Raw genomic sequence first — 20,030 nt, 5'->3', positions numbered from 1 at the left:
GCGCACTTTGCGTCTCAATTTATCGGATTAATTAATTCATCTACGGCCAGTCATAGTATTGTAAATTAAATGGGTTGTAGTTATTGTTGTAGTTTAATTAAAAATGTTACTTTTTAACACACTATAAAATCACCTTCGTCTGAATTACTTTTGTCTGATTCGTGGTTGACAGACTTGGCCCTATAAATACATGTCAAATGGAGTTGAAAACATGTCAAATTATAGATACGCACATTGAGTTAAGCACCAATGTGTTGGGATCGCTGCGGTTGAGGTCAGACATTTTCAACGATACTCACATCTTCAAAGATCTTTGCAGCGATTTTCGGCAAACTATATGATCGAGCTGTCGGTACTGCTGCCTCTCTCATGTGCAGACATGTAAGACGGCACTGCGTTCTGAAGTCTGTCCTCCATAGTGAGACGAGGGCAAGGCAGGCTGGCCGTCTACAACGTTTGTCTCATGATTCAGTGTGTAATGGTAAGCAGCGCGGCATGGATCGCATGGCACCACTGATTATAAACCTCAGGTTATCATCTGTGTGTGTGCATCGACAACAGTGGCTACGCAGAGACTACACCGATGTGGGACGCTCTCACGGGGTGCTGTCCTGACACGATCGTGACCTAGGTCACGGTTCAACCGTGACCCGTAAATAGCCGAACCCGTAGTCCTCCGATGCTTTGGTTTGTGACCCGTCCGGGTGATCAGCACAATGACCCGTCCGGGTGGTCAGCACAATGACCTGATCACACTCCAGGCCGTGATCCAGCCAGGCTCACACCGTGACCTGACCAGATTCCATGCCCTGACCCGACCGTTCATCGCGCCGTGACCCGTCCGTGACCCGACTGGACACCACGCCGTGACCCGACCATTCGTAGCGCCGACATACCGGGCGGCAGCAGCGTCGCTCCGTTAACCAGCACTCGTTCCGTGTCACGTCTCGGACCCGTCAACGAGGCCTCTGTTCCCGACACGGCAGCACGGGGCCAAAGTCGGCCGGATATCCTGCACTGTGAACCGCTTGTGTCCGCCGCCGGGACGCAGATACCGAGTGGCCTTGTGAGGACTGGCAACACCGGGCAGTGATGTCACAGAAGACTAACGGGCCTGCAGTATGACCTTCACAGGGCGACCCGAGTTAACGGGAAAAGGCTGAACGTTGCTTCATTTCAAGCGTGGCAAGATTTGACGCATCTTCCTGGGTTTGTAGTTTTTTAACGTGCATGTCATCTTAAAAGAAGTTTTTATTGAACATATAAACCATCCAGACATCCTTATGAACATCAAATATTTGATCGATTAAATATCCTGACCGTGGCTTTTCGCGAAAAAAAAAACAGGAGGTTCAAACCGTTGAACAAGTACTTAAACGGCAAGCACCGGCCACTTCCACCGAGGGAAGCGCTGGTCGCGAGCGGGGTGCGCAATGACCCAGGTTGGGTCAGTCTATCCCTGGCCTGTGATTGGTCGCCGGCGTCGGACGGCGCGAGGGACCCGTGGTGTGACCTTGACACTCATCGGAGCGACTAACTTACTGCCGCTCTGTCTCTCGTGCAATCAGGTGTGTGATGACGCGGTATAAACAATATTCTTGTGACAAAGACGGTCGTTGTGGGACTTAATCTAGAGATGAAAAGTGGCAAACGGTGTTGAAGTGTTGGGGAGCGAGTGACAAGTGCTGTGGCCTAATTTCAATGACAGGAATATTATTACTTTCCAATCTTATCTGGGAATGTGAACATATAAGCAATAGCATTAAAGGGCGACGAACAACGCTTTAAAGGAGCAGAAATGGCGGATAGTTCAGTTCACACTGTCCGCTATTTTAATTCGTCAAAGAAGAAAAATACACACATGCGCTGCATTGCACCCTTCCTGTCGCACCCTATTGCATATGTAAACTGCTGCCAATTGCCCTGTTGCGATAGGCCACGGTGGGGGTGTTGGCCGGGATTTTCCCGTGAACGTTGTATGCGTAAATAGCTGCTCCGATACCAGTCAAGCTAATCTTGAGTCAAGCCTTTCGATAGGGGCCGAATTTAGCGCCGTATACCTGTCACGCTGTGTGTGTGCGGTGACGGATTTGGTCGTCACGCCCCGGGTGGGTCCCTGTCACCTCTGTTGGTTCACCATGCCGGATCTGCTCGTATCGCGACATGGTCAACCGTGTTACGGGCACGGGGAACGGCGGGTACCGGGCGGCAGTAGCTGGAGCATTTGGGGAGGGAGAGGGGGGACGGAGTGAGAAGTTCGATTGCAACCTACATCGCCATGCAGGTGACGTACTTCACGAGAATGCGGAGGTGTTACCGAGTGTGGCATGGTTTAGCACCAGTCGTATAGGCTGCAGTTTCTGGAATTGCAAACCGATAGAGCCGTGGTATTAATAGAACACAGTCTACGAACTTCACGTCACAGTTGTCATGCGTACTGGCAAGCACGACTTATCGTACCCGCTCAAGAAAAAGCGAGTCATTTTAAGCAAGATAGCTGGTTGGACTAGCGGCCGAGGTTGTTTGATCTAGGCGAACTTGTCCACCTTCCAGGTAAGCACACAGACTTGCATGCGATAGGTCAAGTGATCGGCAAACATCAATCCACTGCTTCCGAACGCTTCAATCGGCCAGGAGTCCCACTTCAGAACGCCTCTTCCCCCAATGCCTCCTGACTGGGCACGCGACTAGTCCGTCCCGTGACGCCAGGGGTCTGGCACGTTGCACCTCCTCCTGTGCTCGGCGTGACGACGACAGGGCTGTCGGGCGGGCTCAATGCGCTCTCTGCCGACCCACCCGATAGGCGGCGATTCAGAGAATGTGCCCTCTGCACCGTGTCGATCGTCGCGGCTGCCGAGGCGCTCCCGTTCCGAGCGATATACTCGGCTGTGACGTTACAGGGGGGGGGGGCAAGGGCACGTGACCGACCATTGCGCACGTCCCCGGGGGAGGGGGAGGGGTGTGAGGGACGGGTGAGTGGCTCAGGCAGTGAAGAGAGGGTGTGGGTGGAACCGGAAGCATACGCGAGATTTGCTCGTATTTTGGAGAAAAAAAAAACGAATGGGACATTAAAGTTAGGTTTAGGGAATCATCTGGTCCGCCTTACTAAAATGGTTGCTAAACTGTTTGATCCATGATCCACTAAGCCTGCTATGGGTGTGGAGACATCCAAATTGCTGTCATCCTAATTAGAAATCTTTTGTCACAGCCATTGTACTGGTTTAGGCTGAATATTTTCCTTTTCTTTCCTGCATTACGACCACCAGATTACCCAATGGAGACAACAAAGGCAAACGTCGGTAGGCAGGTAGGTACCCACTTAGATACCTTGATGACATTTTTCATTTGCTTTTATAAGGAGAGGCGATTTGTCAATGAAAGTAACAAACGCTGAACTGCAAAAGACTACATGGATATTACAAAATAGCAGGGACATCCAGCGAGGCGAGCACTTTTGCCAATGAATGACCGGTTAATGTGTTATGACCAAATCACATTTTCGGGTTTGTACCTAAAACATGCCATTCATTTGACATTCATGTGACATTCAATTTCCCTAGGAATTATAGAATGAACATCCAGCGGTGGTTTTGGTGTTTGGTATATTTTTGCACAAGACAGCTTAGCTGCCTATGTATAGGTGCATTGATAATAACTGACAGCCTGTAATGGTGGATAATGTATGGATAATCTCTGCAATGGCCAAGGCACTTTGTCTCTCTAGGATTATCCTATCGAAAACACCGTAAACAAGGGAGAGGCCGTTGGTGCAGGCAGACTTAGTTGAATGTATTCGAAGCTCAGAGCACCGTTTTCCAAGACAGCCCGCAGCAGAGCAGCGAAACTTCCCAGAACACCTTCAGTTTCTAATAAAACATCGAAAGCGTTTCTCTGTCTCACATCGTCAATGTGTGTCCAGTCCATGACCACAAAGTGCCATCTCCTGAATTTGAACAGACAGCATACACACACCTCTGACCACAAAGCGCGACACAGTGCTGTGTCGCGTGCATGTGTATTGACTGCTCAGTCAATACACATGCAGGAAATACCTACGGTGCACGTGACCTAGGCAAATCCAAACAGTCGAGCCCACGAGCAGGGTCCAGCGGAAATGCGCGGTGGCCAGAGACGGGCGGCCACCCCTGAGATGTCACCCTGTCACGTCACTGTCACAACCCAGTCACGTCACTGTCACAACACCCCGACATGACGTCACTGTCACAACACGGTGACGCGAGGTCACGGCCACGCTGCTCTCACGGCCCGAGTCCACCCCGAGAGACGGGACCAACAGAAGAGAATGCATGATGAGGAGGTACTTGGCGCGGTCAAGCCGGGCCCTTTCTCCCTGAAAGGATTAGCAGCTACGGTTTATTCCGTTGGACACAAGACAGACAGGAATCTCGACGGTGGAGCCTATGATCTTATGATTGACCATCCTATCTCCTATCTTTACCATCAGTCAATCCGACATCGCCATCCACCAGCACCGCTACCACGGCACAGTGATGCAAATGGGGTTCACGAGTGGCCATAAATACCCAAAAGTCAAGTTTACCAAATCGAGTTAATTGCGATATGGCCGAGTAGACAAATGTTTGGGGCATCTGAAATCACATGGTTTTCATGTTTTTGTCAAAACCGGCCTCGTGTATAATCGTCAGAAGTCGTGACATTTTCTAGGTCGTAAAATGACGGTCAGACACTCGCAAGTTCAAACGCCGCTGGTTTGCGGTCATTTCGTACAAATTGAAAAAATTATGCATGGAAATGATCCCCAAAGCCTTCTCCTTCTAATGCCGGGTTACAAAAAGCCGTAGCTCATTCGCTTTGGCGGTAATCTGACTATTTATCATCATGTTGCAATCGCAGTTTTTTACTAAGTAAAAAATGCTTTCGTTTCACCTACAGCACTTAACACAGTGTGTGCCCATTAGTCCACCATACCATAGCCTTCCCTAATCATTTCTGAGTCGCATCGTGAAAGAATTAAGGCGCTAGCACAGGGCTGACCGGCGCTACAGAGCTTTTTGTCCGGGTGGTCTGGTGCCGCAGTGGGCGCGCAGTGGGCGGGTGGGTGCCGCCGCGCGGCGTTCGGGCGGCGCGGCCGCGCGCCGCGGCACCCGACTGTGCCGGACGAAAACTTCTGTAGCGCCGGTCAGCCCTGTGCTAGCGCCTTCATTCTTTCACGATGCGACTCAGAAATGATTAGGAAATGCTATGATATGGTGCACTAACGGGCACACACTGTATGAAGTGCTGTAGGTGAATTGAAAGCAAATATTTTTGGTAAAAAACTGCGGTTGCAACATGATTACAAATAGTTAGCTCACCGCCGAACCAAAATAGATACGGGTTTTTATGACGTGGCATTAGAAGCAGCAGGTTTCGGGGATCATTTTCATGTATAATTTTTGCAGTTTGCATGACATGAACGCACGCTAGCGGCACTTGAATTTCAAGTATCTGACAGTCATTTTACGACATCGAAAATGTCTGACTTCTGACAATCCTACACGAGGCCGGATTTGACAAAAACATTAAAATCATACTTTTTCAGACACCCCAAACATTTGCCTGACTGACCATATTACGATTTATTCGATTAAATGAACTTGAATTTTGGGCCTTTTTCGTATTTATGGCCACTCGTGAACCCCATTTGCATCACTGTGCACGGCCGACAGCCTCAGTCCGCCGCCGTTCGAAGACCAGCCATATAGCACCGACTATGGCACCGACCACCCATAGTCCTCTGATTGACGCTTTATGAGCGACCGACGCCACAGCTGTCATCCCACCGCCTTTGATCGCCAGAGACATGCATACACGCCGACAACCGGCCGCGTCCACGAGCTAATTGTTCGCAGAAGCGGCCGCCGCGTCGTCGCCCGTCGGCGCCGTCAGAAGTGGACAGTTGGAGGGCCCCGCCCGCCGCCGGCGCCCAACGTCCGTCGATGAGAGGATGATAGGAGTGTGGCACCTTCTCAGAGAGGTAATCCGGGAGTGTGGGACCGCCGCGGCGGCTCCTCGGCTTCTAACGGCTACTGTCGACGCCGGCCCGAGTCGCTGCCCTGGCCATGTGTGTTTTTGCGTGTGGGACTGTATTGTATTGTATTGTATTACCTTCATGGACAATCCACACGGGGCGTGGCGATTACAGTCCAGTGACTGGTGGCATCTGCATATAACACACAGAAGTTGATGAAACTATCATCATTAGTTTATTGGGAAGTTTAACCGGATATTTTTTTTTTTTTAAAGTTCACACAAATATATTTTCATAACATAATCATTGCAGTCACGTTACAAACTCACAGTGTCCTCAAGAATGGAGGACGAACTGAACGTTCGCTCGGCTACGGGCGGAAGTGGCAGAGCCTACAGCCGCTGGTCGGTGGCCGAGTAAAACAGCAAGTATCCGGCCGAGCTTTGCACGCTCCCCCCGCTCAGTTCGTGCACCTGATGGTCGTCGTACTTGTGCCATCTGTCCGTATTGGGTGCGCGGCAGAAGGCTGTGTAGTGGCCACTGTCCATGGAACCGTAATGGTTCACCACACCGCACAGGTGATACCTGTGGTGCTGTTGGTGCGCATCCTCGGTAGCCAAATGCGGTGACATGTCCAGGTTTTTTAGCGGAAACAGGACGCTGGACTGATTCTTCTTCCACGCGCCGTCGTTGTAGAAGCGCTGTATGTGGATGATCAGTACTGGTGGAAGACGCCGGATGTCAAGCCGCTTGGTGGCCCCGTCGCTGCTTTGACACTCCGGGCAAGTCCAGCCGCTGATTGTGTCGCCCTCCACAAAAAGCTGGATGCACTCGTGGAGCGAGCACTGACTGGCCCTGGCAGGCATCGGCACGGAGAGGTGTGAAAATGCCTCAAACTTCGCCGACTGGTTCCCGCAGCTGACGCAGCGCAGCGTGGACTTGTACTGGCCCCCGAACAGGTTCGAGATCGGAGACTGGCTGCTGCTCTGGGAGTCGTCCTGGAGGAGCTTGATGGCACGGGAGTCTGGGACACCGTCATTACCCTGCTCTCTGAGCATTTGTTTTCGGGATACGTCGGTCAGCTCCTCGTGCAAAGAGTTCAAGAGGCATAGGAGGAACTCGTGTGCGTCCTGCTGCGCCGGATAAATTACGTAAAAAGGCGATTGGAAAGCTATCTTAGTTGGTCACGGTATAAAGCTAACTGACCAGTGACCAACCAACCGCATTCCCGTATCAGCGTAGACGGCCGGCACGTTCCACAAACGTTTCTGACGGGGCCCGTTTGCGGAATACGTGAGTGGTGTAAGTCAATCTCGAGCGCCCTATGAGCCCAGCAGGCCAGTGCGCCAGTCCGACCGAGGTCTCCCCAGGACCTCCTGACTCGGGCGCCTGCAACTGAGGCACGGCGCTGGGCGAACCAGCTGTTTTGTGCACTTCTGTCTCGACAGCAGATGCTATCTGAACATGAGTTTTTGTGAAAGCTGCATGTAGAACCGGAGTATGCTGGGATTTGGCTGGGATATCCGGACAGTCCCCGTTCAGTTGTTATCTTGGATACGCTGTCGATATTCCCCGCTGTGACCACACGTGCTGGAATATCCAGGCACTTCTCTCGGGGATGGCAACACCTCTCTCATCTGGATTCTTCCGCGATGACTGTTGAGCCGTGAGCGGATAAGAAGAAGAGAATGGAAGAAGAGTGATCAATCTGCAAAACATTTCAGATAAGTCACTGTCAGTCTCAGTCCAGATTGTAGCGGTTTGTACCGGTATGAGGCGGCTATCACTGGACTGAAGTGGTTTGCACCAAAGTAAGACGGTTGTCTCCACTTTGTGTAGCCGGTTACATCAGGGAGGGAGCGACACCAGGCTTTCTCAATGTGTACCATATAATTGGGTGACTATCACGCCGCGGCCACAGTTCTACGAAACGCCCAACTCGACACTTTTCATCAGTCAAGTGCTCCAGTTATCTGTCCAAAGTCAAGTAGCATGTGCTCCGACGGCATATCAACCAACAACATTGTTTTTAAAGCACTACATAGTATCTCAAAAATACAACATTGAATGCCCCAAGAAAATGCAGGTTTAATGCTCAGTTGCATTGCAAGCATACCGAACCTTTGAAACGGCTCAACTCTCCGGTACTGGGGCACGAGACTTCCGCTTGCATTCCTTGAGTCAATAAGTGTTTTTTGTGTAGCTGGGTGCCAGACACGGCCTTGCTCACAACACGTTCATGCAATATGTTCCGCAGGTCGGGACGGAGCTCACTGAGAAACAGCGGCGGTACCTACATATGGGTCAAAAGGTACAAACTACCTAATGCATTGCACGACAGGGCTCTCGAAATTCCTACCTGTGATGGCAGCGTTGAGTATTCTCAATCGCTCATTTACCACATTAGACCAAATAAGGCTCCAGGTTTCATACATACTTATGGATCAAAACAGGTGCCTACGTTTTACTGCTGTGCAGCAGGTGAGCTGATTTACCGATTATTTAGACATATTGCGTGAATTTTATTACATATTTGAATCGCTGATATCTGGCAGCGGAATTCTGATCGTTGCATCCGAAATCCGGAGGAACTGATATCAGTACCTACCTAGGACGAACAACCTGTGAACTTCAATGAAACTGACCTTCACGAAAGTGACAAGGCATTTCAAGATTTCTCTCTGCAGGGGAGGTGTGACACTGTCATAAACTCCGATACTCGGGACCAGTGCAGCGTGCCACGAAGCTATTGTGGGTGTATTATAAACACTATCAAAACAGAGCTCACCAGCCGACGCTGTTGCTAAGTGGCGCTGAGAGCCTGAATGAAGCCGCCGCCTCGGGGAGGATTTTTCCATCACGGCGTTATGGTGCACCGATCGGCCACCAAAGCTCTTCAGTCGGTAACCCACTTGCTGACAGTGCACCTATCTGACAACGGAAGCTGTTTCGCCTGTGCGAGCACCGGCAGCTGTGCCGATTGCTGTCATTGCATAGCTGGGCAGATAACAGATGCGCAGCTTTACAAGAAGACGAGCCACTGACCATTGTTCGATATTCATAACGTTTGCAATGGCTGTAAACTAATGCAAAGGTGATAGATGTAGTGATTGATGGACGGTATCGTCGATGCATTTTACCAAAGACAAAATAAACTGTGTGACAAAGTAACTGTGTGACAGCCAGATGTTAAAAATAGCACACGCAAGCACGTACATATATTGCTTACTACATACATAGCCACCGGCTCGCCTGCGTCGCACGTCCACTCCGAATTCTCGTCATTTTAGTGCCGTTTCCCAAACACGGAGTGACGTCAGGCCTCTTTGACGTCTCGTGACATATTGTCATTGACGACGGCACAGACGTTGCATGCAACTGCAGACGTGCCTGGCAATCAGAGTGGCCATCAAAAGCGCGGAATTTGGCCGCGCAGTGGTGCCGCGGTCTGAGACGGCCGACCTGTGCTCGCAGGTTACACTCGGAGGCGGCGGTCACGGGCGTCGGAGGGTGGCTGGACGTGTGTGGTCGGTCTTACTGGTCCGGGATACGCCAGTCATTGGTCCGAGACACGCCAGCAAGACAGTCGGCAATGCCACACGACCAACTGCAGGTCCCTGAGACCGAAATGAGAGACAAACTGTCCGCTGAGGAATGCAGAACATAACAGGATTGAACATTTACCCTCATCATACAAATTAGCATTCCAAGGCATGGTGATAGTGGTATAGCACAAAATAACTAAAGATCAGAGGTAAAATAATGCGTAACAAGATACTCGTATCTTGGCTCGCTTCGCGTCGAAATAATAAATGACATGCTATTTAACAATGTCAAATAGCACACGCAAACCCACAAAATGCATAAGGAGAAATGGAGTTACATAAAAAAAATATACATCACCATTAGCTGAGGTCCCATGACGCTGTCAGTTTCGTTGAATTGCGCACACACTGCGCACACCACACTGAGAAAACAGTGTCCCGATTTTCGGGCTCAGAGACCAGTTTTCGGGCTAATGTACCATATTCAAAACAGACAGCACATTTCGAGAATACTTTCTGAGCTAGCGCCACATGGGCTCATACGATCCCTTAAATCGGTATCATTGATCGCAGAAACAGAGCTCAGTCAGTACCCATTATCGGTGTCAAGCTCTAAAACTAGTCTCACTATGATACCAGTTTTCAGCCTGATCCCCATTTTCGAGCTCACCTGATTCCAGTTTGAGGGCTCAAATTGTGTGGTGAAGCCAATATTAGGGCTCACGTCATCGCTTTTCGGGGCTTTGGTAAAAGCTGGATTGCGTCAGCTGGCTGGCCAGCTGGCGACGCACGAAAGGTATTTAATTTTAGATATACCTAAGCGCGGTAGTAGGATGGACATAAATATTTCAAATTGCTTTAAATGAAAAATTGATTGGTAAATATTCATTCTTTTATATCTAGCATTGATATGTAAGAAGCTCTGCTAGCGCCACCATACGGCGCCAGCTGGCAAAAAAAATCCAGTTAATACCAGAGCCCGCTTTTCGTCCGATGCAGCCCCTCCTCCCCCCCCCTCCCCCGTGTCCAGCAGCTGCGAATAAGACGAAGCCGCGGACAAACTTTTTTTTTGCTCGGCCAGCCTAGCGCCAGTCTCGAGCGGTGGGACAGTTAACCGGCAATTTTGGCCGGGATGCAAAAGTTACGTTAAACCGGTTTATGTTAACCCGGGAGCAAATAACAACGTGGGAGCCTATCTTAGGTGTGGCAAAGCTAACGGATTACTTACTTGTTGCCGAGGTGCCCAAAGAAGGTACTGGAACCGAAAACACAACATTGGTTCATGTATTTATTAACATTCATACACACAGTCATACTTGTGCAAGGTGTCTGTGTTCGGTTGTGGGGTGTAATAGCCAGGGAAAAAGTTCTATGAACTGAAAAACCCGGCGCCTATTACTTCGCAACATGGTTGTGTATTCAACATGAACTGCAAGGAGTGCAGACGACATTGCCTGTGCTAACTTAACGTCTCACGGGCAGCGCCGCGCTCTGACACCTTGGTCCCAGAAGCGGCGGCGTTTCTGACCGCAAATCGCCGGAGAGCCGGTCGACGCCGTTGAGGGGACTGAGCAGGCCGCTGCCAGCTCCACCTTCACGTCCGCGCGGCGCAGCTCGGTGTGCGGCGGCGGCTCATCGCGCGGGCCGCACCCGTCCGTCCGCTGCACGAGCCGCTTTTCGATCCGACAGCGCAACACCGGCACGCCATTGTGCTGGCTGAGCGGCGGCAGCGGCACGTAGGCAACAAAACAGTAGAAATCGATGGGCCTGGATCGGCGTTGCCAGCAACGCCGGCAGCGGCGCGGCGGGAGGCGCCAGTGCCGCCGTCGGGGACGTGTGCCCTTCGCTGCGCTCATTCGAGTTGGCCGGCCGGCCGCGCGGCGTAGTCCTTTTGACACGGTGCGAGAAGAGCCGGATGAAGGTGGACTTTTTATTGGCGTTGCTGGTGCTCACGCCGCCGGCGTCCAGTTTGGGCGGCAAGTCCGAGTACCAGGAGTCGGACAAGTCCCGCGCGAACGCCGCCAGCCGGTCGTCGTCACTGCTGGCGGCGGCCCGCCGACGGCGCTGCCTCAGAATCGGACGAGTCGGTGGTACTGAGCACCTCGCGGGACGGGTAGCTGGGAGTGGGCCGGCCGCGGCCCCTGCCAGGCCGCGCCACCTTCACCGGCGCAGCCGCCTTCAAACTGCCCTTGCTGGGCGGCGGGTTGGTCGGCGGAGGCGGCAGCGGTGCCTCGACGTCAGTCCGAGTCGCTGTCACTGGGCGGCCGCCGCGGAGACGGCTTCTGTTTGACCCGCAGCCGGCCTGGGCCGGCTCGGCGCCCTCGGCCGGCGGCGCGCGCCGTTTCGAGCGTTTCACCTTTTCACTGTTACTCTCGCCTGGTCCTCAGCGTCGAGCGGCTCGGCGCTGTTCGGTTTCATGTGGCCCATGCTGCTGGGAAACTCGGTTGGGGACAGCTTTCTGACTGGAGTGCCGTCGAAGATGGAGGAGACGGGGGTGCTCGCAGAGTCCTTGCCCAATGCCCATGATAGAGCCGAGGCTCCACTGGACGCCCAGCTTAATCGGGCTATCGCCGCCCTCCTTCTATGGTGGATTCTTCGGCCCCCTACAGCCACTAGGGCCATCATATACTCCCAGATGGCGGCACCTAGGGGATGATGGGGGGGGGGGGTGTCTGGGCCACTTGTCCACCTCGTGGCGTCGCCAGCGACGCCTGCGAGTCGGAGCAAATGATTATGGGGTCTTCCTCGAAGGACGGGTGCTTCAGGAGATGTTGCTTTGCCGTTTTGGGCGCCACCATCTCAGATCGGTAAATGGAGCAAATCCTCCCCGCCGCCTCCCGCAGTACCAATGTTGTACTGTCTGGGTGCTCGGTGAGGACCCCAGCGCCGCCTTCCTATTACTCCCCCGGTCGCAGACCCGTCGACCCAGGCCCACGTCGCCCGCTGGGGGAGCGCTCCCAGTCACGCCTCCGCAGCACTCCTCCTCGCTGTCGCGGACGCCCCGATCGGCAGCAGGTCCAGGTGGACCGTGACGCCGTCTGTTGGCGTCTACGGGGGCAGTCTCGTGGATAAGCGCGCCTCGGCGGGCAGCGCCACTCCAGTGGTCCCACACCGCTCCCCCGCGCTCTCTCCAGCCGGTCACTGACTTCAGTCACGGTTGGGGGGGGGGGGCTTCCGCCACGACGCGGCGGGTCCTCCGACGGGAGGGAGAGCGCCTTCGCCAGTAGGCGCGATGCCAGCGCATCCCTCCTCATCTCTCCATCGGCACGACGCCCGCCTCGGCCCTCACGGCGAGTCTTGGAGCATGGAAATCGGGCAGCCAGTGATGACTCATGCCACCATCAGCATCTCCGCCTCCAGGACGCCAAGATGTGTGGCCGCAGCCGCAGGCAGCCACGCCGACCCCGCTGCCCGCATGCCCAAGTAGTCTCGAATCGCTGACACCTCTCCTGAAACAAGAGTGGTGTCGTAAACTTAAACCCCTTGCTGGAGCCCGCCAGCCGCGACAACACCGCCACACCAATTTTTGTGACCCCGGAACTTCCGTCGGCCGAGCCTTATTTCACGGCACGATGCTACAGTGCGCTACACGTATTGTGGTATTCAGCTTCCATGGAAACATCAACTAATTTGGACGCTCAAACATGGGAGTCAGGAGTGGTTAAAGGGACCCTCCCACCTTCAAAAAAGTTAATGAATTGGCATGAAAGTGATGTCGCTCAGTTCAGAAAGAGCAAAAACGAATATTTACCAAATTTCATCGAAAAATATTCACCGGTTTTCAAGATATTAGACTTTTACTTTTGTTTACTTTTTGGGATCTCCGCTGTTCCTAGCGACTTTATTTGAAAGTGCGGCATTTGTTGCGCGCAAAGCAGCATATACCACCGCGTGCTACAAAACGTTTTAGTCAAACATTTAAAAATCGTTAGATATCTGCGATGACGTCACACATTCAGAGGGGTATTCCTAAGCATTAGCCCCTCTGAATCAAAATGCTGCAATTTTGAAATTCAATATTTCCGATTTAAGGCATTTCTCAATGTTGTAACTGCCGAAACCGGTAATTGTGAGCCAGGGACCCCATTTTGGCTATCTCAACTCAAATCTAATGTTAAGGTGGGAGGGTCCCTTTAAGGCCCAGAGCGTTCTGTCTGGTTTATAAAACCTTGGCCAGCAGATGTAAACGTGCTTTTTGTATAAGTGGCTTAATTTTGACGCAAAAGGGCACTAACCTTCGGCGCAAATAATGCAGAAATTTCAGCGCAAATTGCAAAATAGCTTGCGCCGAACTTCGGCGCATGACGGCTTCACGGGCGTCCGGCGTACCATATGGATGTTTTCCAGTTTGGGCTGCAGGTTTTAGCTCTAGGTTTTAGACTGTAGGTTTTGGGTTGGGTTGGGCTGGGCTGGGCTGGGCTGGGCTGGGCTGGGCTGGGCTGGGCTGGGTTGGGCTGGGCTGGGCTGGTTGGGGTGGTTGGGTTGGGTTGGATTAGGTTAGGTAAGTTTAGGTTAGTTTAGTTTAGGATAGATATGAATACCTATTTTTTGTAAGTTGAATTATTTTTTTCATTTTGTAGCATCATATGCCTTCCATCTTTGAACTGCCATATTCAAGCACCAGAATAAGTATGGACTTGAACCTTTTCCAGTCTGGATGCCTGTATGGAAGTTGTGCAAAATCATGCAGATGAAGGTATTGTAACCACAAATAAGAGCTCATGACTCAAGTCTCAACTTGTCCATAATTGGTTATCTTGATGTATACTTGTAGACCCTTCCTCTTACTTGGCACACAGGCATGGTGTCACAGTGTTCTAAAATTGGATTTCAATTGGGTGTCCCAATAAAAAAATCTGAAGACAAAATGAGATAGATTTAGTCTTTCCGCAAAACTGCATAATGCCATTTTTACCTCAGATTTTGTCAGAACCTTCACAGGATCTGAAATGAAATGATGTAGAGTAGATGCATCAACTGTCAAGTCATGCGTAACCTGGCAGCTGGCTGTTGAATCAAACTTTTGACATATTTTTTTAGCAAAGATGAAATAAAGCCACTTGTCATATTTTTAGGATGAAAACATTTTCCCCATCATGTGTGGTTATTCACCTAAAATTCTGAAACATGGAACACTGTCATACCAGCATTCCATCATGTCAACCAGCATTCCGTAGCATGTTAGCAGAAGCAGCAGCATGTTATAAGTATATGAAAGATCCAAATAGGTTGTAGGTTGGTAGGTATTGGTACTAAGTTTAACTTAATAGGTTAGTAGGCAAGGTTAGGATTAATTTTAGTTGAGCATCAAGATAACAATTACGAACAAGTAACAAAATCCTTACCTACCCTTGAAAGCATTGCTTCAATCACATCATAACGAAGAACCAGACAAAATTTTTGCACATTCTTACACTATTTGACATCCTGAATCCAGATATGATGCTTTCATGTGGCGCAAATACAAGAAAAACGAATAATCAAACCCGTGCGTATTCGTATCAACGGCGCCACAATTGTAGATCAGACCTTTTCTGAACAAATGCCACCACAATTTTAATTGATAAGGGATTAAAATGGCATGAGCATCAACATCTTGATTTTTTCTAAAAGATAGCGATAACTGATAACTAATAACTTACCATTCATTTTGAAATCACGGCGGTAGGTACACCAACACATGGCACTGAAAACAGCAAAAGACGGAATGGCGGAATGTCGTATGGAGCCCTAAAACGCAGCTCGAATTGAGCCCGAAAAGGAAGACGAACTGATGCCGCTTTCGGGGCTAATGTACTTTGAGCCCGAAAAGGGCGCCTAACTGATCCCGATTTTAAAATCATACAGATTTGAGCCCTGTTTTGGCACTCATATGAGCCCTTATTCAAAAATGTTCTCAAAGTGTTTTCTGAGTGCACCCAGGTAAAAAGCACGGCGGGAGATTGGCAAAAGAGACCGTACCGCCTCACCGTCCCCATGCAGTTCTGTGCGGAGAGCACTCTCCCATGTTAATACGCCCAGACTTTACGATCCCTCGCTACCAGTGGCCCATTAATCATGACAGACTGAACCCGTAAGACCTTGACATTCAGCGGTAGGTAATGCAGCCGACATTAGCATCACAATCAGATGTAATCGAATCAGACGGAGACCATGCCGTGGTGTAGGTACCCACTCAAAGCTCAGCGCTCGCTGATGTTGAACATGTTTCTTTTTCAATTCCTTCGTCTGGCAGAGATTACTGCTCTTGATCGATGAAAACTTGCATAACAATTAGCTGCTGTATCACATACTATTAAACTAATCATAACTTTAAACGTTCTGTTTGCCTTTCAGAGAGATCTTCTTTTTTAGGCATTTCTAAATTGTTGTGATCACTGGTGAGGTGCTGACAAACTATGAGCAATGAGAATGCAATGATGCATTTTGCAAGCGTTGACATTCGGTAGTCTGCTGGAAAACGAATGACTAGCAACATCACATCACATTCCATTCGTGTCTATCTGGTAGACAGCACAGCGACCAAATTCAAGAATCGATTGTTTGATTGTTTCTGCAAGCAGATGGAAACTGCAAGAGCGCATCAATACAGGCTTTCCAGTTGTATTAAAACCCTGATCCACTCTGTTCTGACCAGCCACCAATAACAGAAATAGTATCGCGCTCAGTCGTGAGCTGACTCGGCAGCCGACATGATCGCATCGAACCCGTCACATGCTGCCAGTGACAGCCGTGCCGCCCCGTTCGTGTCACAAATATCTCAATTTTAGGCCGCCGGGCCCCACAGACCCTGCCACCCAGTCAGGTCTGGTGGCCGCACACTGCGCCCGTCCATTGCACCACACTGTCCAGTGTCCATTGCGCGCCTGGCCTGACTGATACGAACACCGAACTAAGTAATGACCAATGACCTGGCAAGGATCGAACACTTGTCCAAGTCAGAGGAGCGATTTCAGAGATTAAGAAAGTGGCTTGAATATTGGGTTTCTTATCAACTGTAAGATCGATAGCGATTAACTAATTTGAACAAGGTTCAATGAATGTTTTTGCCCGAATGATATCACAATCAACACTGTCTTAAAAATATTTAGGTACAGCTGTAGTCTCATGGAATGCTATTTGAAAAAGTACGTGTAACGTTTCGGTTGTTCCATTTCCCCCGATAGCAACAATGACAGCATTTTCTGCCTTTGCAAGACAACGGTGCAATTAGTGTTTACATGCACCAAGCCCTCCTCGACGGGCACGAAGCCGGTATTATCTTGTCATTTAACCAGCTGTCCTGACAAGGGGACGGCGTTCCGTAAACACGGCCAAGTATTTTACTGTCACAGTGTCCTACAGCTCCTTGCACCCACGTAGATACGAACAACAAATAACCCTATCTATTCACAAGGCCCAAAACAAACTTGCTGTTAAATTGATAGCAAATGCACAAATCTAACTAAAGCCCTCTGTTGCAGCAAAAGATACGGTACGTTTCATAACATTAAATATGGGGATGGACATGCTTTTTATACCTATATACGGTGCACCCACATCCAAAACGGGCTGAGATGTCAGAGACCACTGCCGTCCATTGCGGCCGGCCCTATCATTAGGAGCGGCGGCGCGCGGCCGTCCGTCGGGCCGGCGCCGTGCACAGGGCGGAGCGGGCCGACAATCCGGCGTCGGTCGCGCCGTGACCCGGCCACTAATCTGTCCCCACCCGTCTGCGGGCGTAACTCATGCGGCGCCATTATGGCAGTTCGGTGTGACTGATTTTATCGATGGTCCGGCCGGATCCGGCAGCATCTCTGGTCGGTATCCGGGATGATAAACCCGTCAGCTGTCGGACCGCCGCCCCCGCCGACGCCGACGCCCCGGCAGGCGCCGACGGTGACCCAGCGTCGCTGGTGACGCGGTCGGCGACGTCAGCCCAGCCGAGCCTAATCTGCAGCTCGGGGTGCGGCGCGGAGGACGGATTCCAGCGAAGGACGCGGCCGCGCGCCTCCGGGAGGCGGCCGGTGGCCACCGGGCCCACCCCGATCTGAGCCGCGTTAGCCGCCGCCGCCGTACCGACAGACTCGAGAGGAATGCATAATATTACAGTGTGCATATTATCAGTCTAGACAGAGGTTGGCGGCCGGCGCGGGCGGCGGCGGCAGTGGCGGGGGCGGGGGCGGGGGCGGCCGGGTCGAGTATCGTTCCCAGCCGTGTGCGGTAACGCCAGGGGCGGCCGGCGCCGTGACGGCCGGCCACACGCCGAGCCCATCGGCCCGAATTTACGGCCGCTATTTGTTATTATAATGCAACTAATGGTAATGAAGTGAGCGGCGGCCCACGTCGGCACGCCTGGCCGCCGCTGCACAACGCGCTATCGTGTAATTGGCCCGGGCAGAGGTGCTGGCAGAGGCGCCCCGGCGGCGCAGCATCCCGCAGCTCGCCGCAGAGGCGCCAGGCTCGTCACGGAGCTGTGCGCGACGTCACAGAGTGCGCCACGCGCCGCCCCCGCGCCGAGAACGCGTCAAGGCTGCCGCCAGCGCGACGCCAGCAGTGACGGGTGACGACGACGCACGTCCCGGGGGGACGGGTCTTGGTACGCAGCTGACAGATCTGCGTACGAGCCTGTGCGTGTGAGTCAGTCTGGCCAGGACTGAAAGCACCATCAGAGCTGGCTGCTGCTGTATGACACGGCCTTGACTGTATGTCTGGGCACCTAGACGCACTGGACAGATGGTTATCAATTGTTATCGGCAACGGACGTTCGTTTAGATAATGTGTGCTGACATAACTCGGAAAATATGAATTAATAATACAAATGAATGAGCCTAATCAGCATAGTTAAGAAGGAGCTCTATAGAAACATTTTTGAGGCACCGATGTTCTTGGAATCGGTCATGTAATAATCTGCGGTTTTCACTTCAGAAAAACATTCAGGAACAGTCAACAGAACCCATTATCTGCTCACTTTCAGCGAGGCTTACAGACGGGTAAAACATTCTTACCATACCGGAATGACTCTATTTCAAAGATTAAGCCGTTTTCATCGACGAATTAGCATCGTTAAGGGAATGAAGGCGAGAGACAGCCGATGACAGCACGCCGATGAGCCCAGCTATGTCGGCAGCGGCGGCGCATTGTCCCACGCCACTCCCCAGATCTGACCGTCATCGACGCAAACGGCGACGGAGCGGAACAATCGGTCTCGTCCCACCCGCGTCACTCGAGTTATGCAACAACACAGCGTCAATGGCACGGTTTTCGGGGAATTTCGGTGTGTCAGCGCGGCCGCTCCTGTGGGACGGTATTTTCCGCCGATACAGGGGACACCATTGACAGGAGAGATGCCGACTGATGACTGGAATACGGCGTAAAAATACCGGTCCTCGTCATCACACAGATGTTTGGGCTGCGCCCCACCCAGCGCGGTCAGCGACCGAGCTGGAAAGGCGCGGCTTTTAAAAATTGCGCTCGGTAAAAGCATTTGGATGACTTGAGTCAAATTATGATAGAATGCAATACGACTTTCGTGCACGCTTTGTTTCTATTTCATTTGATCATATTCTCCATGACAGTTCAGCATTCAGTGACATCGAATATCATCGATCAGCAACTACTGACAACACCTCATTGTTTTGCTGAGAAAAAAATGCAACGTGTTTGGTATTTTATTTATTCAGAGCGTCTGGTGACTTCTTTACCTTCATGCTCGTATAGGCACACTGAATATAGTTTTCAACGTTTACGCCTGTTTTCTTTGAGCGAATTACTCTCGCAGTCAGCAAGTGTTTAAAGTAAATAAAATAGCTAAATAAAACAAAATAGCTAAATAGCTAAATAAAACATTCTGAAAAATGTGTCTCACGTCCCGATCTGTAAGGATCCCGACTCTGCCGTGCTGATCCCCATCGCTGGGTCTGATCTGAAGTCTGGACGCACTGACTGACCAGCGATGCCTGCAGAGTCGATCGCCGACTTACACAGGCCGATCGAGGCTGGGCGTCTCACACTGCCTGCGGCGAGGCCGCGCAGGTCGCATATGGTCAGCTCACCGACTGTCTTTGGGCTGTTCACCGCACCTTCTCGTCGGGCGGCGCTCGTGAACTGTGGTGAAAGTCGTCCGACAGTGCATCGCTCACCCCGCCACCGTCTACCTCGAGTTCGCCAGTCTTGGCTGCTACAGACAGTCTGTTGAATGAGGAGCGTAGGGAAGGTAAGGAGTTCAGAAATAAGCACACGCCAGGAAGGGATGATATAATAACTCTTCTGTCGCGGTATGGGCGCGATATCATTTACCACACTCAGCAGTACGAACTGTGAAGTGTGGCCCAAGTCAATTCAACACACTGATCTGCTTCTCTACAAATATGCGAGGTCAGCGCCTGACCTGAACACTGACCAACCAGGTCAGTGAAGCATCCCAGCGGCATCGGCGCACCATGTCGGCGGTTCCAGGCCATGAATTCCGGGACCACCCGGTCGTGCCAGATACGATCCGGCCCCCGTCCAAC

At 51.5% G+C, this 20,030-nt stretch overlaps 1 protein-coding gene across 1 annotated transcript; it reads right to left on the bottom strand.

Annotated features, from left to right (window-relative positions):
- Positions 1-6,384: 6,384 nt before the first annotated feature.
- LOC122393915 (ubiquitin carboxyl-terminal hydrolase 8-like) lies at positions 6,385-7,069 on the bottom strand. The gene has a single exon (XM_043390374.1). It carries the CDS (start codon positions 7,048-7,050, stop codon positions 6,385-6,387), a length of 666 nt encoding a protein of 221 aa, XP_043246309.1. The 5' UTR covers positions 7,051-7,069.
- Positions 7,070-20,030: the final 12,961 nt, after the last annotated feature.

This window comes from Amphibalanus amphitrite, unplaced genomic scaffold, assembly GCF_019059575.1.
Source record: "Amphibalanus amphitrite isolate SeventyFive unplaced genomic scaffold, NRLGWU_Aamphi_draft 000562F_arrow, whole genome shotgun sequence".
Classification (NCBI taxonomy): domain Eukaryota; kingdom Metazoa; phylum Arthropoda; class Thecostraca; order Balanomorpha; family Balanidae; genus Amphibalanus; species Amphibalanus amphitrite.
Note: the sequence above shows the minus strand (reverse complement) of the source record. Positions and strands in the feature narration are given on the sequence as shown.

What these genes read in the sequence shown, in the direction of transcription:
- LOC122393915 (XM_043390374.1), bottom strand. Translation starts at nt 7,050, where the DNA reads ATGCTCAGAGAGCAGGGTAATGACGGTGTCCCAGACTCCCGTGCCATC.